This window comes from Pezoporus occidentalis, unplaced genomic scaffold (genome assembly GCF_034315485.1).
Source record: "Pezoporus occidentalis ecotype Australia unplaced genomic scaffold, CSIRO_AGI_Poc_V1 ctg57, whole genome shotgun sequence".
In the NCBI taxonomy this organism is placed as follows: domain Eukaryota; kingdom Metazoa; phylum Chordata; class Aves; order Psittaciformes; family Psittacidae; genus Pezoporus; species Pezoporus occidentalis.
Genome location: NW_026915910.1, coordinates 3366261 through 3387349, shown reverse-complemented (window position 1 = coordinate 3387349; position 21089 = coordinate 3366261). Strand labels below are relative to the sequence as shown.

Below are 21089 nucleotides of genomic sequence, written 5' to 3'. Positions count from 1 at the left end.
CTGCCTCCATATTTATCCAAGAGAACTTGTACATTCAGAAAAGATCGAGTGTTGCAGTAGAGTGTTGTGAACTCTAGCTGGTAACAATGACTGCCTATAAAAAGAAAAGGTATTTTAAGAGTCCCACAGAGAGATGTTACGTTCAGTTCTGCTTAGGTTAATATTTAAAGCATAGATGAGAGAACAAGAACAATCACAATTTACTATGACATCAAACTGGAGGACACTCAGACACTTAAGGAGAACACGGCAGTCTTGATCAATTAGAAAAGCCCGAAACCAACAGCACCAAATTAAATGGACAAGTGCAAAAAATGCAGACTCAGAGAATCTGCTGTTTAAACAAAGGTAAATAACTTTCTCAAGAATGGTAACTTAGAAGAAAACCCATAAATCAGAAAAGGTCACACAAACTAAACTGGTGGCAGGTGTTCAACTCACTCTCACAGGTGCTCTCAGGCCTGCGACATACAGAGAAAGCACGAGATGGCTTCTGCATGTCCCACTGATGAGAAGAGCCTAACAAGAAAACCCTTGTTTTTTTGTTTTTTTACCCTCCACCCTTTTGGACACCACCTTTAAGGGGGGTGGGGGTACAAATTCCAAAACACTGGTAGAAAACAAGGCATTAATAACAATTGTAGAAACCATGCTCAAAGTTAAAAGCTTAAAGGGACTGCGTTAGTCCGCAGAAGTGAACAGTGACCAACTCCTCCTCGATCTTGTGGTAAGACATTTTGAACAGTTCAGTTTTCCATGGCTAGGTTGCAACTATGCCATGTACGGTACAATGGGACTTGCAAGCTTCAATTTTCTGTGCCTTTTATGTCTGCAAAACTATCTACATAGCTTCTGAAGACTGATTGTGTCTTGAGACACTTATTTTTTAAACAATCAGAAAGTTGATGAAATACATCCTGAACATACAACCTATTCTTACATTATATCCAGAGTTACTAACACTGATTGATCCTACTCTCTCTACACTCTCCTGTAACAAAAAAAGTCAAGTTATCACAGATATCATTTCTTGAGAGAAAGAGGAGTAACTGTCAGAAAAGAAAATAAATTCTGTGGAAACTGCCCAACAATCTCCTTCACTGAGAGAGTTTGGAGCAGATGAGACAGCGGGCTGTCAGGAAGGTTTTGGTAATACATAACCTTGCCTCAGCGACCCAGAACTGGAGTAAGTGGATTCTTTTACCTTACTCTTACCACCATACCCCTTATATTCAGTGACAAAAAAGTAACAATCATTGATAAAGATAAGGACTTTGGTACACCATTAACTTTCCACAAGCAAAAGCAAGATGGAAACCTTGAACTGGCTCAGGTACAGCGAGCGATGACTCAGGTACACATGCTCATTCTTCAGTTGGCTGTACTATCCCTGAATGATAAGGGTGTAAACTTTTCATTTAGTGTGGGGAAAAGCACACATATATATATACAAGTATGATAAAGTATATAAGGCACACATCCTAGTTTACATCCTAGTCTATTTATGGGGAATCTGTCTGCATGCCCAAAACCTAGCAGCAATTCATACCAGAAAGTATCACGAGTCTTGGTATTTCTGGATTTCAGTGAAAGGTTTTCTCTATAAATAAATAGACCTTACTCAGCAAAACACTTAAGTACATGCACAACTATTTGTATCTCATTCCCAGCAAAGTCAATGCTAATATCCTGCTCAGAACCTGAAATCATCCAGAAAAACTGCTCACAGCCTATTCTCAACGTGTAAAGTACATATAAAAAGCTTCCTGTTCCTGTTACTGAATTGATAAGTGATGCACAATTAATTTTTAATTTGAAATTATAACAACAAAAAAAACATAAGAAAAAAAAAGAATATGAATTACTTCCACATTTATTTTTTTTTCCTCTGGTGAAGGTAGTATTTAAATTTTTGCAAGATAACATCAGTCATGTTTTAAAGCACCTGAATATTAGCTTTGCAAACAAAAACGGGGGGGGGGGGGGGGGGGGGGGAGAGGAAGTGCACATCCTAATTGTAATAATATACTGAACGGGGGATTTTTTACACTGCACATTACTAAAAGAGAAAAACTCAACAAAAAGTGACGTGGTAGGCTTTGTCCTGCTTCAGTAACAGATAACAGCTGAACTGTCAGCTTAACTAGCTAGGTAAGTTATGTTTACAGCTGCTTTTTTTTTTGCAGTCAGATGTCAGAAATGGCTAGAGGACTCAAATAATGACTTCACTGCAGAGTGCTGCTGTTCTGGTTCAGATAAGTGTTAAAATTTCGGGGGGGGGATGCGGGGGATGTGGAAGTGGGTTTCATCTCTGGTTAAGGATCACCCTTTGTAAAGTTTAAAAAGCAGGACAGATTTCTGAGAACTGCCAGAACCACAACACTCTGCAGATAAATTATTTTTTAGCCTTTCAACTCTTTTTAAGATTTCAATTTAGAACACCTTACTTTGGCTTTTATATCAAGTGGATTACTTTAACATAGAGGTCCTGACCAAGACTTAAAGACATGACTCCAGTCCTTAATTCGAGAGTGATTATACCAAGCCCCATGGTTAAGAAGATACAAAGACACTCATACAGATCCCTCTAGCAGTAGTCTCAAGTCTCAAAAGCTGAGACGTACTGATAAGGTGAAAGACTGCACTAATTCATTCATCATCACCTCTGAGGAAAAAATACTTGGCCTTTCCATTTGACAAAAAATAAAGGTGGCTTACATGTTGTTGCATGAATTATAAACAAGTATATCAGAAAAACTTCAGTTACTTAAATTGTAACTACACTCCTATGTGCAAAAGCTAAACTGCAGAGTTTTAAAGTGTGTTTACCCTTCTCATTCCTTCAGGCCAAAACCCACTTATTTCACTGGGGTTTTCTCAGGTTTGAGATTTTTTTTCAGTTTAAAGCTTTCTGCAAAAATATTTACTCCAGCTTTGGTTGTAATAGGTGGACTGCTCTTTCAATTTCTCAACTGCATAAGTTATAGCTATGCTCTTATGATCAGCACTAAAACATTCCCAATATCTTTGTTTCATCTACAAGAAAGGAGTATTTCACTAATCACAAAAACACATTCAGGAATACTACCTCTTCCGTAGTAGTGAAGTAGCAGCACCTGTTCTTCATGGTTTTATCACCCTACATTTAAAGAAACAAAAGACTACCAAAATACCAGTGCCAGCTACCATCAGCTGAAGAAGATGTTAGCTTTTCAGTTCAGTGCATGTGAATTGTTAGTGATACTAGCTACTAACACTCGTCTTTAATCGTAGTAGATGCTTATACAAGAAACATGTGGCATGGAAAGCCACATGGCAAAAACATCACATGTAGCAAACAGTGGTACAAATAAAAAAAAAAAAAAAAGCCTAATTCCTATTTTATTTGTATTGAATAAGACAACTATCTTCACTTGTGTGTCAATGGAGTAAACAGTGTCGCTAACAGAATAAAATCAGACACATTTCAATTTATCACCCACATCAGACCAGAGAATGCTTTATTAACACAGACAAAGAGAAGACAAAAGTCTCTGCTTAAATGGTATCCAGGAATTTCTGCTCGGGCCTCAATTTTTAACTGATAGTCTTATGACCTGTTTCAAAAGGACCATAATGATACATCAGTTAATATCTGTCCCTCAAACCCTATGTTGCCACATAGAGAAGTCTTTTCAAGAAAGAAAAGAAATGCCCCTTATATGGTTCCTCAATCAATGTTTAAGTAAGCAATTTTCAAAATTTTGTCTATTTTTCTGGGTTAATATGAGCACTAAAAAAAACTTAAGTGGTTTGGGCTTTTGATTTTTATCTTTCTTAAGAATTCAAAGATAAATATTGCCATCCTAACCCCAGCTCCAGAAATATACTTAACTTTGACTATTCAAACACTGAAACACTTTTTCAGAAATAATTCTGTAATTCATTAGAAAAAAACTCTTAAAGAGTTTCATCTCTCCTTCTATAAATTGATCACTTATTTTTCAGTGATTGGAACCACAGCACAACCCAACAGATACTGAGTTGTCACTGGGCACATAACTAGGGCAGCATGTTCAGGGTCCTACCTGGACAGGCAGAGTGGAAGATCCTGCCAGTTCAAACTCACAGGCAGAATTTGTTTTAATACATTTTTTTCCAAAAGAGGAACAAAGCTGGCATTTAATAGGATATACAGAAGTTGGTCAACTAGCCACAGAGCCTTTCGCTTGCAAGTCACCAGATATGCATCTATCCCTTTTTGACAAGCATTAAAGCTGGTTCAGTTTAGTAGATTTTCGGTATTCACTTCATTGGACTATTTAAGTGCACATTCAGTTCAGCAGGCATAAACAGATCTAGAAGTGCCTAGTCCAGGATCAATAGCATTTGTGTAACTTCCTTAATACATGGTATTCAGAGGCAGTCAGCATTTATACCTCTGCAGTTTTCTAAGCTGATTTGCATACAGGCAAATTTAATTACATTATTTGTATTACATGTTTCAGAGTTACATATAATTTATTTCTGCAACTGATCTGTCCACTATCAAAAGCAAAACTGGAATTACTGGCACATTTAGCAGATGCTTAGGAAATTAAACAGATAACAGTATTTTTGTGCATTAAAAAAATAAAGCAAAAGACTACTATGACCATCTTCAGAAAGTTAACATTCCCTCCTAGTAGGTAATACAGAGAAAGCTGATTTCTCTTATACCAAAGCTTACAATATGAAGTTATGCTCAATTCTATGGTTCTCACAGTCATACAATCATATGGTCATAAAATCACAGAATGGTTTAGGTTGGAAGGGACTTTAAAGCTCATCCAGTTTGAATCCCCTGCCACAGGCAGGGACACCTTCCACTAAACCAGGCTGCTCCAAGCCCCATCCAACCTGACCTTGAACACTGCCAGGGATGAGGCAGCCACAGCTTCTCTGGGCAGTCTGTGGCAGTGTCCCACCACCCTTGCAGTGAAGAACATCCTAATACCTAATCTAAATCTCCCCTCTTTCATTTTACAGCCATTCCCCCTTGTCCTGTCTCTATGTGTCCTTGTCAAAAGCCCCTCTACAGCTTTCCTGCAGGCCCCTTTAGGTACTGGAAGCTGCTCTAAGGTCTCCCTGGAGCCTTCTCTTCTCCAGGTTTAACAACCCTAACTGTCTGAGCCTATCCCTACAGGAAAGGCGCTCGTGCTCCAGCCCTCTTTACAATCTTTACAAAGACATTATGATAATGTCTTAGTCAGTAACAACCCCCTTGTATCAGCACACCACAACTAATACATGCTTTCTCCCCTTTAAACTCTATAAATATAAAAAAACATATATATATATAATAAAAATATATGTTCAGCCTGGAGAAGAGAAGGCTGCGTGGAGACCTCATAGCCTTCCAGTATCTAAGGGGGGCCTATAGGGATGCTGGGGAGGGACTCTTCATTAGAGACTGTAGTGACAGGACAAGGGGTAATGGGTTAAACTTAAACAGGGGAAGTTTAGATTGGATATAAGAAGGAAATTCTTTCCTGTTAGGGTGGTGAGGCACTGGAATGGGTTGCCCAGGGAGGTTGTGAATGCTCCATCCCTGGCAGTGTTCAAGACCAGGCTGGACGAGGCCTTGGGTGATATGGTTTAGCGTAAGGTGTCCCTGCCCACGGCAGGGGGGTTGGAACTAGATGATCTTAAGGTCCTTTCCAACCCTAACAATTCTATGATTCTATGATATATATAAATATATAAAACACACAAACACGCATACATTACAAAAAAACCCACACAGTAATTCTTTATACTACCCACTATATTACTAATATTAAGTCTTCACCAGAGAGACTAAGTCAAGAGACAAAGTTGTCTGTAAGCCTTCACTGCTATTTACTGAACTGCCTTACCTAATTACTAGATGAAACGTAACTTTAGAAGAGAGATCTGGCTGGAATGAAACTGCCAGCTATACAGTTACACATTCAATTTAAAGTTATTAAGTGAGGAACAAAACACTTAACTTCTTTAGGTAGTTTTTTTTTTGAGGTGTAGAGGGATGTTAAGGAAAATGCATTCTTGCACATCAACCTCTTCCTGCATACTAATATTTTTATTCCCATATTTCTCCCTAGATAATTCGACAAATAGATTAATATTAACTGGAAGTCAGCAAAATGTTACGATTGCATACAAGCCCAAATATACATGTGCACAGAAATAAACAGACAGAAATTATTTTAATTTAAACATGATTTTTTTTCCCCTAAAAAGAGGGAGAACAGAAGAGTAATTTTTCATCCTTTTCAATATTTTATCAAGTCTCCAGGTTGGCTCAAACTCCCTACTTAATAAAAGAAGAAGTCTTTCATAAAAACCTTCAGCAGTGTAGCAGACATATAAACTCCAGTTTTAACAGTAGCACAAAATGTTTTATCTTAACTGAGAAGCAGGTTTGTAAAATACCAATTATCAATTATTCACATAAGTGCTCAAAAAATTAGAAACAGACAATGGAGAATGGTTGGGGGAGAGGGGAGAGATAAGCTTTAAATCATTTTTTTTTTCAGGGAAATAGGCAAAATTACTCCAATGCCTATATTTTAAAAATACAGACTTGCAGTAGCTTTGCAGTACAGCAGAAAAAGTAGTCATAGGTATGGAGTCACATATTAAACCACATTGATACATACCTTCCATAAAGACTATATACTTTCTCCTCTTAACTTGGCTACCGAAAGGGACTTTCCAGAAAATCAAAATTAAATATTATTTAGCAATTTTACATGCTGCTTAATATTAACGTCTAATCCACATTAAAAGTTTTTTCCAGAGTAATTGCACTAGCTTAGCTATACTGGAAAAAGCAGTTTACTACTGTAGGCTACAGCAGTCAAACACAGTAGACTATAAAATAAGAAGACATTTTTCTCATATAGTTGTGGAGCAATCTGATCTAAGTTCTGAAGCAGGTAGGTTGGACCAGTCACCTCCAGAAGTCCCTTCCAACCTACTTTTTTCTATGATTCCATTCTATAGTATTATTATTTAACTGGTCCAGAAATACTGCCAAACTGTTAAGAATGAGCATGTGTGTGCACTCATGTGCGTGCACTCATTTAAATGAAAACCTACATAACATGAGCACACCAAAAAAAGCACAGCCCTTCCTCTCAAGTTCTTGATTTCCTATGAATAACTCAGAATATAAAAACTACACAATAACTAAAAACTACAAGCTTGGATTAGGGGGGAGTTACCTTATTTATACAATTAACAGGGTCCTTTTCTAATACAAAACTATTCATATTTTTTATAAGAAAAAAATATTTTGCCTTGAAATTCATTATTTGTTCTCTCTCACACTGAAAATGACCAGTTACATTTATTCATACCTGTGGAAATATTTTTCCCCCATTAGGTTTTTGTCCTTTTTTTTTGTTTCTCATCAGTGTGTACACATCAGATGTTTATGCTATCTTGCTGTTCTTCACGGAAAGAACAAGTAACAGTACTTAGACTTGTACTAGATACACTGCAGGCTTTACACACAAACAAGGAGTCAAATATAGCCTGATTCATAATGAAGTATTACTATAGTTTCAAAATGGATAGTCATGCTTTATTTCAGGACCAAAATATACTCCTTCAAGATATTTTATCCAAATGACTCTGAATCATAGCTAAAGGAAAACAACAGTCCATCTGCTAGCAATGTAACAAATGAGTACTTAACACATTGTCCTTTCTAGGGTCACAGTACTGCCTACTATGTGTCTATAGTTTTTCTTCTTGTTTCAGGAGGTAAGACTGTGTCATGGCTGTTGCCTTTTTAAGTAAGAAAAGGACTCACTCATAAGCAAGCCAGTGCCTCTTCAGAAATACTCATTCAGCCTAGAAACGGAGGATGATTCAAAACCACAACTACTCAGTTTTCTAAAGGTTGTACAAATCATGTTGGGGGAAAGGGGAGAAAAACAATCTGATCTAAAAATAAGTAACAAAGAAACATTATCGTTTGGAGAAGGGTACATTAGGTCAGAAGCTGCTGCTTTTTAACACCATAAAGTGCTTACAGCTCTCAGGGCAAAAACTGAAGCAGGAAAAAAAAGTCGCTAAATCAGGAGGGCAAATAAGCTGTTTGCTCAGCATTTTCTGTAAAAAAAACACAAACTTTAAGCATAAACTATATATTCTGGGTAGCGGTGTTTTTTTTAAGCTAAAAAAGCTCATCATTGCTTAAGAACCCAACAACATTATTTTACACAATAAACTAACACATGCTATTAGGGCTATTCTCCCTCTTTTCCTTTCCCTGTCCACCACCCACTTAGCCATTAGTCTTACTGACACCTCTGCATCCAGTTAGACCACAACTGCTAAATTATTATTATTTACCATTTCCATAGTCAAACTAAAAGAAGCATTATTCAGTTATTTCATAGCCATGGGGGAAGGGAGAGGAGGGCTGTCCCATCTAATCACTGCAACACCTTAGCGCATCATTATAGAAGGTCCTACAGAAACACGCAAATAGACCAAATGCTGGTCTATGGGATTTAAAATCAATTTAATAAAAAGAGACAGTGAGATTTAATATGTAGTATACTATATATATATACTGTGTATATAAAAGTCAGCTGGAAGAAGTAGAGTATCCTAACAGAAATTAAGAGCATGATAAAGCCACTTACACATTTTTGTTTTACTGTAAAAAATTGATAATGTCACTTATTTATAAAGTGCTAGAACCTACGCAAGAGGAAAAGTTATTCCCACTATTATTTAGCTGATTTATTGTTAATCCAGAGCCAATGTGGGATTTGAGGATAAGCCAATCACATTACAGACCAATTTAGGGAGAACGTCATAATCTAAATTACCATGTTGAACTCACAATGACAGAGAAAAACACATAAACACATCTCTCTAACCACTAAGGGTTATCTTGCACCTCTGAAGAGATAGTTGTGTACCCAGGGAGGCAGAGTTCTGCATCAGCCCAATAAACCTGGGAGGGATTATACAACCTTTGTGCCTTAGGAGAGAAGGTAAATATAGCTCTCCAAAGCCATGGATCAGATAGCTGAATGAGCCAGAAATAGCAAAATAGCACCTGGAGGAAAAAGACGCTCCTACTTAGCTACCTAGGACAAAGTGCAATCTGCAGTTTCCTTCTGCTCCTTCTACATCTGGTCACTTAAGTACATTCTAACTATCAATTTTCAATAAATTATCTGATACAACTGGAAATAATTCCGTGGGCTTGAATAGCTTCAGAAGAATGAAAAAGCCAATAGTAATTATAACGTCTATCTCCCTACTGTTCTGTATGGATGAATAATGTTCTATAAAAACATTGCATGCTGACACGTACACTCTCTACTGTCAAATTAAATGTGACTAGAAGAAATAAACTGAGATTACAAGTTATGCAAGCAGCTGCAGTTTGAAGACTTCAGCAGTTAAGAACAGACACATCTGCCAGTTATGGTCATAGCTGTAGTTAAACTGGATTTTCAGGTTCAGTCTGCTAGAATTAATATACTACAATTCAGTACACTGGGGAAAACAGTAGGAAATGCTGAACTTGATTAATGTATTCTTTATAGCTTAATCAGTGTTTTGTTACAATACATGTATGTCTTCATTTAAGTAGGACAGATCACTTCCAAATTTTAAAATCTTTTACTTAGGTATTAGATGTTACCCTAAAGCAAGTTGTCAAAACCTGAAGCCAGAAGGTTTCAGGAATCTAAGCTCAGAATCCTGGAACCATATAACTTAAAATAGTTCAACTGAAAACAAAATTTCAAACACAGGATCTACTCAAGAAGTTGTATTCCTCTCAGAATAAACTGAGTAGAACTGTATGCATCGTAACCTTACTCAGAGGGGCTCTTCTCATACTTACCAAAACTGATTTCAGAAATAAACTCCAAAAACTACATTAACTTTGAACTGGCAATAGAAAAATATGGTACTGGTAGAGCAGAAATACAAGATACACATAACCCATACTAATGCGAAACTTCAGTTAATTTTGTTTATAGTAAAAACTGCTATCCAGATTAATCTCTCCAGTGTTTCCTCATAAAAACATCCCTCATGTTTCTTTTGCATGCTTTCTGAGTACAAATGTAATTTTGAAATTAGTTACAGGAATGTTCCTTCCTAAGTCTGTAGAAATTCAGTGATTTATTTGCTCTATGTAAAAGACTGATTGCATACTACTACATAAAGATCCTCCATTGCCTTTTGTCCCTACATAAATAGAGACAGGATACTCAACAACAAAAACAAGAGAGAAGTAAGAGATAAAACAAGTGTATTTCAGACATGATGTTTGATACTAATAAGGCTAAAGTTCAGGGTGTCTTTCACATGAGCTCTGCTACTAAAAAGGTAAAATGAAACCGCAGAATTACAAAAGTAAGGTCTGAAATAACTGCACTTTGAAACACAGTACAAAAATGTGGTAGGCCGAAATAATTAATTTTCAAATAGCTTTTTTAAAACTCACTCCATTTTCAGCTCTTTCATCTTTTAGCACCAGTTGTGCAAACCCTATTAGGCCTCCTCAGCAAAATCCTGTTGGGCTAAGCACTGTACACTGACGAGACTCTGCCTTTAAAAGCTTAATAATATATCAGATCACCCGCAGAAAGAGCTATAGTGTTTTCCCTCTCTCTAATCCATGTCCTTCCTATGCTCTGTCCTACCTATAAAATGAAAACTTAGTTCTGCTCCTAGTTTTCTATCTCATACCACTCTTGCCTGATGTATTTAATGAGGTAGATGAAAAAACCAACACACTATCTGATAAACAAGTACCATATCTGCTGCCACTGCCCTTCTGTTGTTTCTCTGCTCTTTAGCAGAGATGGGGGAGTCTTCTATGCATGCTTGTAGAGAGGATTTCAGCTCAGTAGGCTAAAATGGTTATTTTTGAACAATGCAATCTCAGCACAATTCTGGGTTCAAACATGGTAAAAAAGTATGGGACAGAACAGAGAAATTCTTTACAATCCCAAATTACAGTTTGGTTAACCAAAGTGGTCTCTCAGCCAGGTCATTACTGCTGTTTTCCTCTACTACCATTCCAAACAAACTATCCAGTCAGATGATTTTACTGATCAGCCTCAAAACAAAGAGGGATAAGTATACAACCATCCAACGCCATAAGGTAACAGTCATAACAGGGTTACGTGAGTACTACCCTACCTCACCATACAGTAAGATAAAAAAAATTAGTATTCAACTCAAGCACACGGTCATTGTGTGTTGCATGCTAGATAAATTCTGGATGATTTTATTAAAAACAATCATCTAGACTGTCTATTCAGCGTAACTGCCTAGTCACTATAATCATTTACTTGTTTAAAGTAGAATCACGGTCTGCATGTGCTCTGCATTCCAAGAAACCTAAGACATATGAAAGCCAACACTCTAAAAACTCTCTTCTTCCCAGGGAAGAACTGAACCTGGCATAAGGGGAAACCTCATGAGGAACCTGGCATGAGGGGAATGGCAGCTTTTTTATTTATGCTTACATCTGCCTCACAAGAGTGAGTCAAGCTTATACATTTGAGTATGACAGAAAAAAAAACAAACAAAAAAAAAACCAAACACCCAAACACAAACCCACACAGAGAAACACAGAATAATCAAGGCCATGGTTTAACAACTGCAAACTGGACTTAGCAGCAACAAAACCCATGGTCAAAAAGAAACATAAAAAAATTAAATGTTTCAATAACTGTAACAAAATCAGATGTGCATCAAAAATCAAGCTAACAGCTGAAAAGAATGACAGATTTTAGACAAGAGACAGAATCAGAGAATGTAGTTTAAAACATTAACTCATATAATAAGTAACTTCAGATAAAATATTCAAGAGTAAATTACGTCTTGCAGACAGCATACAATGCATATTGTGTTTGATTTTTAGTCAGCATGTAATCTGAATGACTCAAAGTACTTGGATTATAATTATTCTGATATTCACAACTGGATTAACACACAAACATGAGCCAATCTGGCAAAGCACAGCTATATAAATCACAGCACTTCTTTAATGTTACATATGGTGTGCGTTTCTTCAGCAGCGAGCAGCAAGTCCCCTGAGCTTTCTAACTGATAAGGAAACACTATTTTAGCATACATAAGCACTGCTGCTATCAAACAACATTTGCATTTCTGTATTTGAAAAGAAATTAAACATCTGATACTAGAAGAAAACAGTGAGATCTTCCAGGGCATTGAGTGCTGAACAAACTGTAATCCAACTCAAGTCAGCAGGGGTTATCCAAATACACCACTGGGGGAAAAGATTACTTCAGAGACCATATTTTTGATAATTTCATTTCACATTCCAAAATTTAGAATGTTATTCCTTAAGATGATGACATCTCAGAAAGGATGAGAAATCCTGAATAAGAACCCCTAAAAATTATTTATTGATAAGGTTGCAAGACAATAAATACTATGTTTTATTACATCACATCATACATAGGAAAGAAAAAAATACCATGCAATGTAAAAGTATGCTCAACCTAGACACTCCACCAGTGACCACAGGTCTAGAACCACTCTCTACTAGCCAGTTTGAACTCTCAAATATTACTGAAAATATTATAATGGGAATGATCATGAACATTGGCTCCTTTACACAGTGAAGCCCCAATGCATAAAAATTTCTTACTGACAGTGCTCCAGTGTTGTCATCTTCAGCAATGTACAATGTTATTCTCCATAATATTTCATTCTCTATTCCAAGAAGTATTTTGATGCAAAATTAAAAAAGGAAATAAAAAGAGAAAAAGACACATATAATTGTATTAAACTCCACAGGGATGTCTTACATTTGTTTTTTGTTTGTTACACTCTGCATTCAGACACATATGGGGTATGTGTGTATCTATCTCCTTATGTATGCACCTGTATATATAGATAAACAGTGTCAAATCAGGACTTCTTCACCTGGTGTAGCCTTCATAGAGTTTAGAAAAGACATTCTCTGAGATTTTTTTAGACACTTAAAGTACTCAGCCAGGAATTTTATCTCCAATATGATTCTTCATCACTTTCTCAAACTGAACACTCCAAATGAAGGTATAAAAAAAAACCTTCATCTTCATCTGCGAATTGTTCAAAACAAATGTTTAGACAAAAATTCACCCTATAAGTAGTGCTTATATTACAAAAAAAGATTACCTCAACTGAATTGTGATTTCTAACAGCTACTGTGAAATCATCACAGTTGCGAATCTACTGGGCAGAACTGTAATTTGAGTGCAACTGACCTAAGGTTAGGAGTTAGTTTGGAAACAGGTTGTAGATCAGTCAAATGAAGCTTTGTAAAACAAAGCTCAGACAAAGGAAGCTTCGTAAAACAAAGCTCAGCAAAATGCATTTTAATGTGCTGAAAATGTTTTCGTAAATTATTAACACCTACTGCTGCAAGGTCTATGGTAACATAATAAAATATCCAAATACAAATAAAAGATGTAGGAGTCAAAGCAAAATCTACATAGCATTATCTTCTTTTATCCAATAATTCCAAGGTTTTAACAACTAAAAACCAAACATACCCATATAAAAGGTAGTGCACTGCAAACTGACATGTGTTTCTGCGATCTGCCACAGCCTGATACTTTTACTTAACTCTGTATTCCTCTTAAGGTAATCAGCATATTAAGTACTATCAACAGCTATACTTAATGCTATTTACACAAGCATTAGACATCAATACAGATTTATTCTTTCCTGACAAATGCAAAAATTTCTTAAAATCCATGTAAATATTTTAAATATTTTTTATGGGAAAATAACCATTTTATTAGTGATATATATGGAAAACTTTTACACATTTTAAGATAGTTTTTCTGCAGTATTTTACTATTTCAAGACACCTGATTTATTTGAAAACACAGGAAATGTACAGGAAAGTATTTGTGAGATTATAAAAACACAATTCTACAAAAGAATTCAGCTCATTCCCTAATGCTGTGGTTCAAAAATAGGTGTAGCACACATAACAGACACAGCATACGTGTAGCCTCCCCTCCTTAAATAGGATTACTCACAAGATTAACATTACATATAAATTTAAACATTCTGGGGAATCAGATCCTGAATCAACACTTACCTGCTGTAAATTACAAACTAATCAAAGATACCACCTTCAGACTGTGAGGCATTGTTATCCACAGACTTCTAGATCTCACTATTGGGTCATAACAATATTTGATATTCTACTTCAAAAAAAGATAGCTTCTCTGCATTTTTTCCACCTTTTAAGTGTCTTCAAGAGTTCATTTTTCAACATCAGCAAAAACTACCAAACACCATTCTGGAGCAGCACCCAATGTCCCTATATGACTTATTTCTCACAAATTCACCTTCTTGCTGAACCCATTTTTTTTATTGAGAAAGGTGAGACAAGTTGAAGTTACTCTTCCTATTACCCCCGTTACTTATATGGATGATAATCCATAGGAAACAGGTGATTCTACTCAACTCCACAATAAAAAAATAATAAAAAATAAAAAAAGACAAACTGTGTAGTGATAAGTCTCTATTTTCTGTTCTGTTACCTTTTCTGCACTGTAGTTCTCCAGCCTTTACTGTTTCTCAGGATCTTAAGATGTCAGCATGAATTTGTTATAAATTGTTTAAATGGGAGAATCTGTAACTTCCTAAATTATGTAGTTTATAAAAAATGTCAGCTTCTGTCAGAGCCTGGAAAGTTCTTTTAAAGGGGTAACTTCATCTTGCAGTCCTAGCCAAAAGAAACAGCTGTCTTGTTTTCTCTACATGGCTCATCCCTGGCACTTTATCATTTCAAAAGTTTCCTTTTTTTCCAGCAAACAATAAAAATGTAACTTCCATTGTGCTCATTACATTCAAAGTATTTCTTCACGTCCTACAAGTTTAATGAAACTGTGAAAACTGTTACTCTAAAGCACAGATGTTTGCATAGTTCTCAAAGTATAACTGCACCAGTTCTGAAGCAAAAAGGAAATGTCTATTTCTTCCAGTTATATGGCCAATAATAACTTCTGCATTCTGACAGAATCATGTGTATACTGGCAAGGATGGTAGTTTCAAAATACTTTATCAGGAAGTCCACAACTAAATAAAATACAGGCACTGCAGATACTGATCCAAACTGATGAATATACTTCTTTGCTTCAAGACTTCACAGACTTTTGTTTTTTTTTAAACACATTTACAGTTATTTTCACCACCAAGAACGACCCTTATATTTTCCAATGTAGATGACCATAATAGATGTGATTAACTAAACAGAATTCCCTTGAAGGTGAGAACCAGTGTTTTTCTACCTGAATGAACTCAGTAGAGCAAACCACTGGGTTTGTAACAAAGTACTCGTCTACTTCAGAAGATTCAGGGGTTTGGAACTTGATGTTCTTAAGGTCCTTTCCAACCCTAACTATTCTATGATTCAATTCACAGGAAACAGTTCATTATTGTGGCATTTACATTATACTACAAATACTGCAGTAGAATGTATCCCATACTCTACTTAATAACAACCTAGTAGTCTCTCAAGGATGCTTAACTAAAAAAAAATTGCATCTTCTACTTTTGGACAGGAAAACCTTCTACATAGAATTTAAAGGAGGCAAGTAATTCCCTTCATATCTACTACCCATATAGCAATTCAAATCAGACATTGGTACATGACAGCAAAAGTAAACCAACACATGACAGAACAGGCAAGAGAGCATTACTCTCATGACCATTCAATCTGTGTAAAAGCCTGTATCTCCTAAAAGGAGGAGCAAGGAGCCAGAGGGGACTTGTTAGGAAGAGGTTGAGTATGAGAGACTCAAGGAAGATGTGGGACTCAGCACACAACATGGAAAAGATTCAATATTTAACATTCTTATATCCATAACTGACCAAGACAAAACAGGCAAAAAATGCAGCTCAAATGTAGCCTGAAGTGACCTAAAGCACCTTTTTACTCCTAAGGGAACTCCCACACAAGTACAAAAGAAGTAAAACCAAAGAGTATCTAGTGTGATGCAGCAATACTAAAATGTTAAATATTTCTATTTTCTTAAAAAGCCAAATGCAGGTTTTATAAAGGTAAATAATGACCATCTGTAGAGGCCTGAAACACTTTAACATCTTTATGTTATGGAAGGCAACCAGCAGAAAAATATTTATAAATATTTATAAATATATAAATAAAAGTCAAACTTGACCATTCTTCCTATCCTAATCTTCAGTTCTTACATAATGGAAAGGGGAAGGAGAGTGAAACATTTCAGATATGACTACCTAAAAATTTTGACTCACACAAGGCAATATATTAAAACCCACATGGAAACATACTAATAGCCATTCAACAATTAATGACCTAAAGTAAAATGACAAAAGGACAGTATCATGGTAAGCCAGAATGCACATATAATTTTAATAAATAAAATTTCCCTGTCATTAAAACACAGTCATGAGTCAGAAGGTAGATGCTGGAACTGTTTTGACTTCTAAATTGCTGATTAAAAATGAATTTAAAAACATATAATGAAACAGCACCAACACAGTAAAAAGGAACTTTCAGATACTGCTAGGATCACTTAAAACCCACTGAAAAAACACTGAATTCACAGTTCAGTCTGTCCTTATTTACCTCAGCCCATGTTAAACAACATCCTGGACAGTCTTTCAGAGCCAAGCCCTTAGTGCAAATGGACAGTGATCACTACTATCATCTTTTGAAATCATAGATTTATGTCTCAGTACTCTGGGACTAGCTTTCTCCATTTCATTTTCAACTCTGACAAATGAACACAGGGGAAAATCTTTTAAGATGCTTTTGCAAGACTTCATAAAAGCAAAGCTCTCTTTTATGTGCAGCTGACCTCAGCAACTGGCACACATGCATCCTCTCCCCCCAACTCCATAAGTAACATTCACAATCATTTTTTTTTAGTGTATGATTTAGACATAACCCACTACAGCCTAGCTCTCCATCTGCAGCCTTTAGACGATAGATTTCTTTCAGGTGTAGCTTGAAACATTCTTTTAAGTGTTTGATAAATCAGGAGCACAAATCCACACGGAAACAAGCTCCTTACTTCCCCTCCCTTTTTCCCCCCAATTCTGGCAGCATGGTATCTCAGATGCACATAGAAAAGCTAAAAAAATGCTCTGTAGTGGTAGGTCAAACTTTCTGATGAATGTGTAGCTCTTCTACAAAACGAAGATTTGAGGTCAGCCCAGTGTGGTAAGTTACCAGTCAAGATAAAGACTTCTGCAGAAGGAATCCTTCTGATTATGCATGTACCTTTAAGACTGACAAAACCCACCTGCTTAAATAACATCCAAGGTTTTAGAAGCCAGAAACTACAAAATCATGTAATACCACATCTCGGAACTGGGTTTCAAAGAATCCACTGTCCATTTACAATGATAAATAACTCAGCTTTTTAACAACTGTGCATCCTATCTGCCAAAACCCAGTCATTTGCACATGTTCCATATCCTGATCTCATCAGTAATATTACCTCAGCATTCTACTTCTCTGTATTAGCACTGACAGATGTTAAGAAAAAATATTTATTTACATAAGCATATATGACAAAGGGAAGCTTAGCTTTCTTTGATGAAGGACTGAGAAACAGAGGTCTCTAAAGACATCTAAAGCAATACTAAATTGGCATTTCTTTACTCAGCAGGATTTTCTCTCCTTTCAATACTCGATGTGTTTGCTATTTATCCAAGACACCTCTGAAGGTTTTACAAATCAGAAGTAAAACACTAAGTTCTGTCACTAACACCGCTGCCTTATCATCCTTATACACACGTTCTAAGAAACCACCTAAAAGATGCATAGAAAATGGAGATATTACCACGTATTTTGAGTGATTACTTACATCATACTCTGCAACTCAGGCGTAAAGCTTGTAGATTTTCTCCCACTGCTTGAAGAGGCAAGTGCTGACATCGGGCTAGCCACAGTGCTGCTCATCTGAGTAAACAAGATATAACAACACTTACGATGCTTATATTTTACGAATTTTTCACACTAGGCATAGGAAAGGAAGGAAAGCTTATATGGGGTAGACGTGAACATAAGGGCACTGCATGCAGAAAGAAGCCTGTCTGCAACACTGTGGAAAATGTAAGAGTGTTGATGTCTACCATAACCAAAGTACTAGAAACATGCACTGTTTTTGAACAGGAGAGGTACCCTAGGAAAAGCACTAAGATACATACATAGTATTCAGAGACACCAGTATCTTGCTACCCAAAACATCCTCTTATATTCCTGCAGTATCCTAAGCACTAAAAAATCACATCCATACCATCTCCACTGAGACTAACAGGAGTAAAGCAGAATCTCAGAAAAAGCCAGAAAAAAAACATCAATTAAGCACTGAGATCATAACCTTCATTTCTGAAACACCAGCTTTATGTATATATATTACTTAAGTCTCTAAAACAGAAATGCACTAGGAGTGGGAATTGAATGTTATCATAATACTATTATGATTGAAGGTTCTATCTTTATACGAAGTATTTTACAGCTTTTCTATGCAAACTTCTCATTAAAAAACTCCAAACAAACCCAGGATAATTCTACTCTTATTCTATGATGCAATTAATGCATCTCTTTTTTGTTCTTTAATGAAAATCAAAAGGCTTTAAACAATTACTTTTTAAAAACTAACTTAATAAAAGTCTGACAAATCAATATCTGTTTTATTATGGAAAACTCTGCAATAGGAACTTCTATTTTTCCCTTCAAAATATTTTTAAACAAAGAACACACCATATAAGTCTCCTGATAACCAGGATATATTCCCACTACACTTCTTCCTCTTCTAGTTTGCTGCATACTAGTAACAGTTGAGCTGCACTGCTCATTTCTTGTACTATTAGTAGTAATGGTTTTAATGACAATGAAACCATGTGTCAATAGTTTGCTGCAAAATCTCTTAAGGGCTTCTACCTTTCTCCACTCTTAAGTCTTAAGATAGGTTTCATTTCCAAAAAACAATCTAAAACTACCAAACTAAATGATCAGATTTACATTAAAAACCATTAAAAGCATTGCAATCAATCACAAATATGCTTTGGTTTAAGAAAACTTGTAATAATTTTAAGTACATAAGATACCTCCAAGAAGTAAGGAAAGAATTAGTGCTTTAGAAATGCTAATGACGTAACAGCACCTGGATGAATGACAAAAATAAAAAGCTTATCCATTCTGGTAGAATCAGAGAATCATTTAGGTTGGAAGACTTGATCTTAAGTTCAACCATTAACCTAACACTGCCAAGTCCACCACTAGCTCATGTCTCTAAGTGCCACATACCTAAAATACCTCCAAGGACGGTGACTCCACCACTTCCCTGGGCAGCCCACTGCAATGCTTGACAACCCTTTTGGTGAAGAAATTTTTCCCAATATCCAATCTAAACCTCCCCTGGCACAACCTGAGGCCGTTTCCTCTCATCCTATTACTGGGTTACTTGGGGGAAGAGACCAACTCCCACATTGCTACAACCTCCTTTCCTGTAGTTGTAGAGTGACAAGGTCCCCCGTGAGCCTCCTTTTCTCCAGACTAAACAACCACAGGTCCCTCAGCTGCTCCTCATAAGACTTGTTCTTCAGACCCTTCTCCAGTTTTACTGCCCTTCTCTGGACCCGCTCCAGCACTTCAGTATCTGTCATGTAGTGAGGGGCCCAGAACTGAGCACAGGATTCAAGGTGCAGCCTCACCAGTGCCCACCACAGGGAGGATGATCACTGCCCTGGCCCTGCTGGCTAGACTATTGCTGATACAGGCCAGGACGCCACTTGCTTTCTCGGCTGCCTGGGCACAAGCTGCTCATGTTAAGCTCTGTCAATCAGTACCCTCAGGTCCTTTTCCACTGAGCAGCTTTCCAGCCGCTCTTCCCCAAGCCTGTAGCATTGTATGGGGGTTTTGTGACCCAAGTGCAGGACCCAGCACTTGACCTTGTTGAACTTCAGGCGACTGGATTTAGCCCACAGTCCTAGCACATCCAAATCCTCTGTAGAGCTTTCCTACCTCAAGCAGATTGAAGCTCCTAGCCAACTTGATGTCCTAAGTTGTTTTTTTATTAATGCTTTAGAAGAGCTTTTCACAGACTTCTGTTCATCTTCAGGCAGATTCTAATTTAGATCCCCATCCTTGCAAGCACTTCTGCACATGTGTAACTTTAATCACAAAGTTTACTCCCACTGAAGTCTGATTTTAATCATGAGTAGTTACACACCAGGCTTAAGTGATGGCAGGATCCTGCAATAATCAGCAGTTACGAGAGAGTCATAATATCCAAACAGTCAAATTAGTGGGGGTTTTAATATTTTTTTTAAGTAAAAAACTTTTAGAACATACAGGAAGGTGACAGTATTTCCAACAAAGTTCTAGGTACACATGAAAGGGCATGAAGAAGAAGCTCCAATGGTACCAACCCAAAGATTTAGAAATTCATATACATTTTACTGTTCATTATTTGATTGGGACTGATTAAGATTTATTTTAGCAGTTTATCTATTTATACCCAATATCACAGTACCAATATTCCTAAATATAAATTAGTACAATTTTACACAGACCCCAGATAAAGTAGATAGGGGAACAGCTCAGTTAATACTTTCTAAAACAACTGTAGAGAAAGCTGTGGAACATACTTATCATATGCGCCTTAAAGCTTAAAAATTAAATAACATATGACAACTAAAGGTTTTTTGTTTTGTTTTTTTTTTTGTAAACTGCATCATTTAAAGCATATAGTTATTTTCTTTGAATATCCATGCCAATCATTTTGCTTTATCCATGTAGTTCTGTCTAATAACTTCAGAAGCATTCTCCCAAAATTCCCAAGAAACGTGGTACAATTCCACAGTTGCCTCCTCACAGCGTAACATTTGTGATTCATGTGTGTCCAATTTTGGAGTGAATACTTTTTAAGGTTCCTGTCCTCCACGTGGACAAGACCAGTTTAATTAAAAAAACTTGAAGGGTTGTACATCTGTGTGAGCATCAGCAGGTTGGAGAGCTGAAAGCTTATCAACTACTGCTTCCCTAAAAACTTGGTCTTCCTATTGCAACC

At 36.6% G+C, this 21089-nt stretch overlaps 2 protein-coding genes across 11 annotated transcripts in view; one reads left to right on the top strand and one right to left on the bottom strand.

The window, feature by feature from the left end:
- The window catches only part of RUNX2 (RUNX family transcription factor 2), a 224477-nt gene that overhangs the window by 15546 nt on the left and 187842 nt on the right, over positions 1–21089 (top strand). The window lies entirely within an intron of this gene.
- The window catches only part of SUPT3H (SPT3 homolog, SAGA and STAGA complex component), a 275316-nt gene that overhangs the window by 246278 nt on the left and 7949 nt on the right, over positions 1–21089 (bottom strand). For all 4 annotated transcript variants that reach the window (XM_062638501.1, XM_062638500.1, XM_062638504.1 and 1 more), the window contains exon 2: positions 17880–17974. In XM_062638501.1, coding sequence (XP_062494485.1) covers positions 17880–17974 — 95 coding nt within the window. The remainder of the gene's footprint in view (positions 1–17879; positions 17975–21089) is intronic.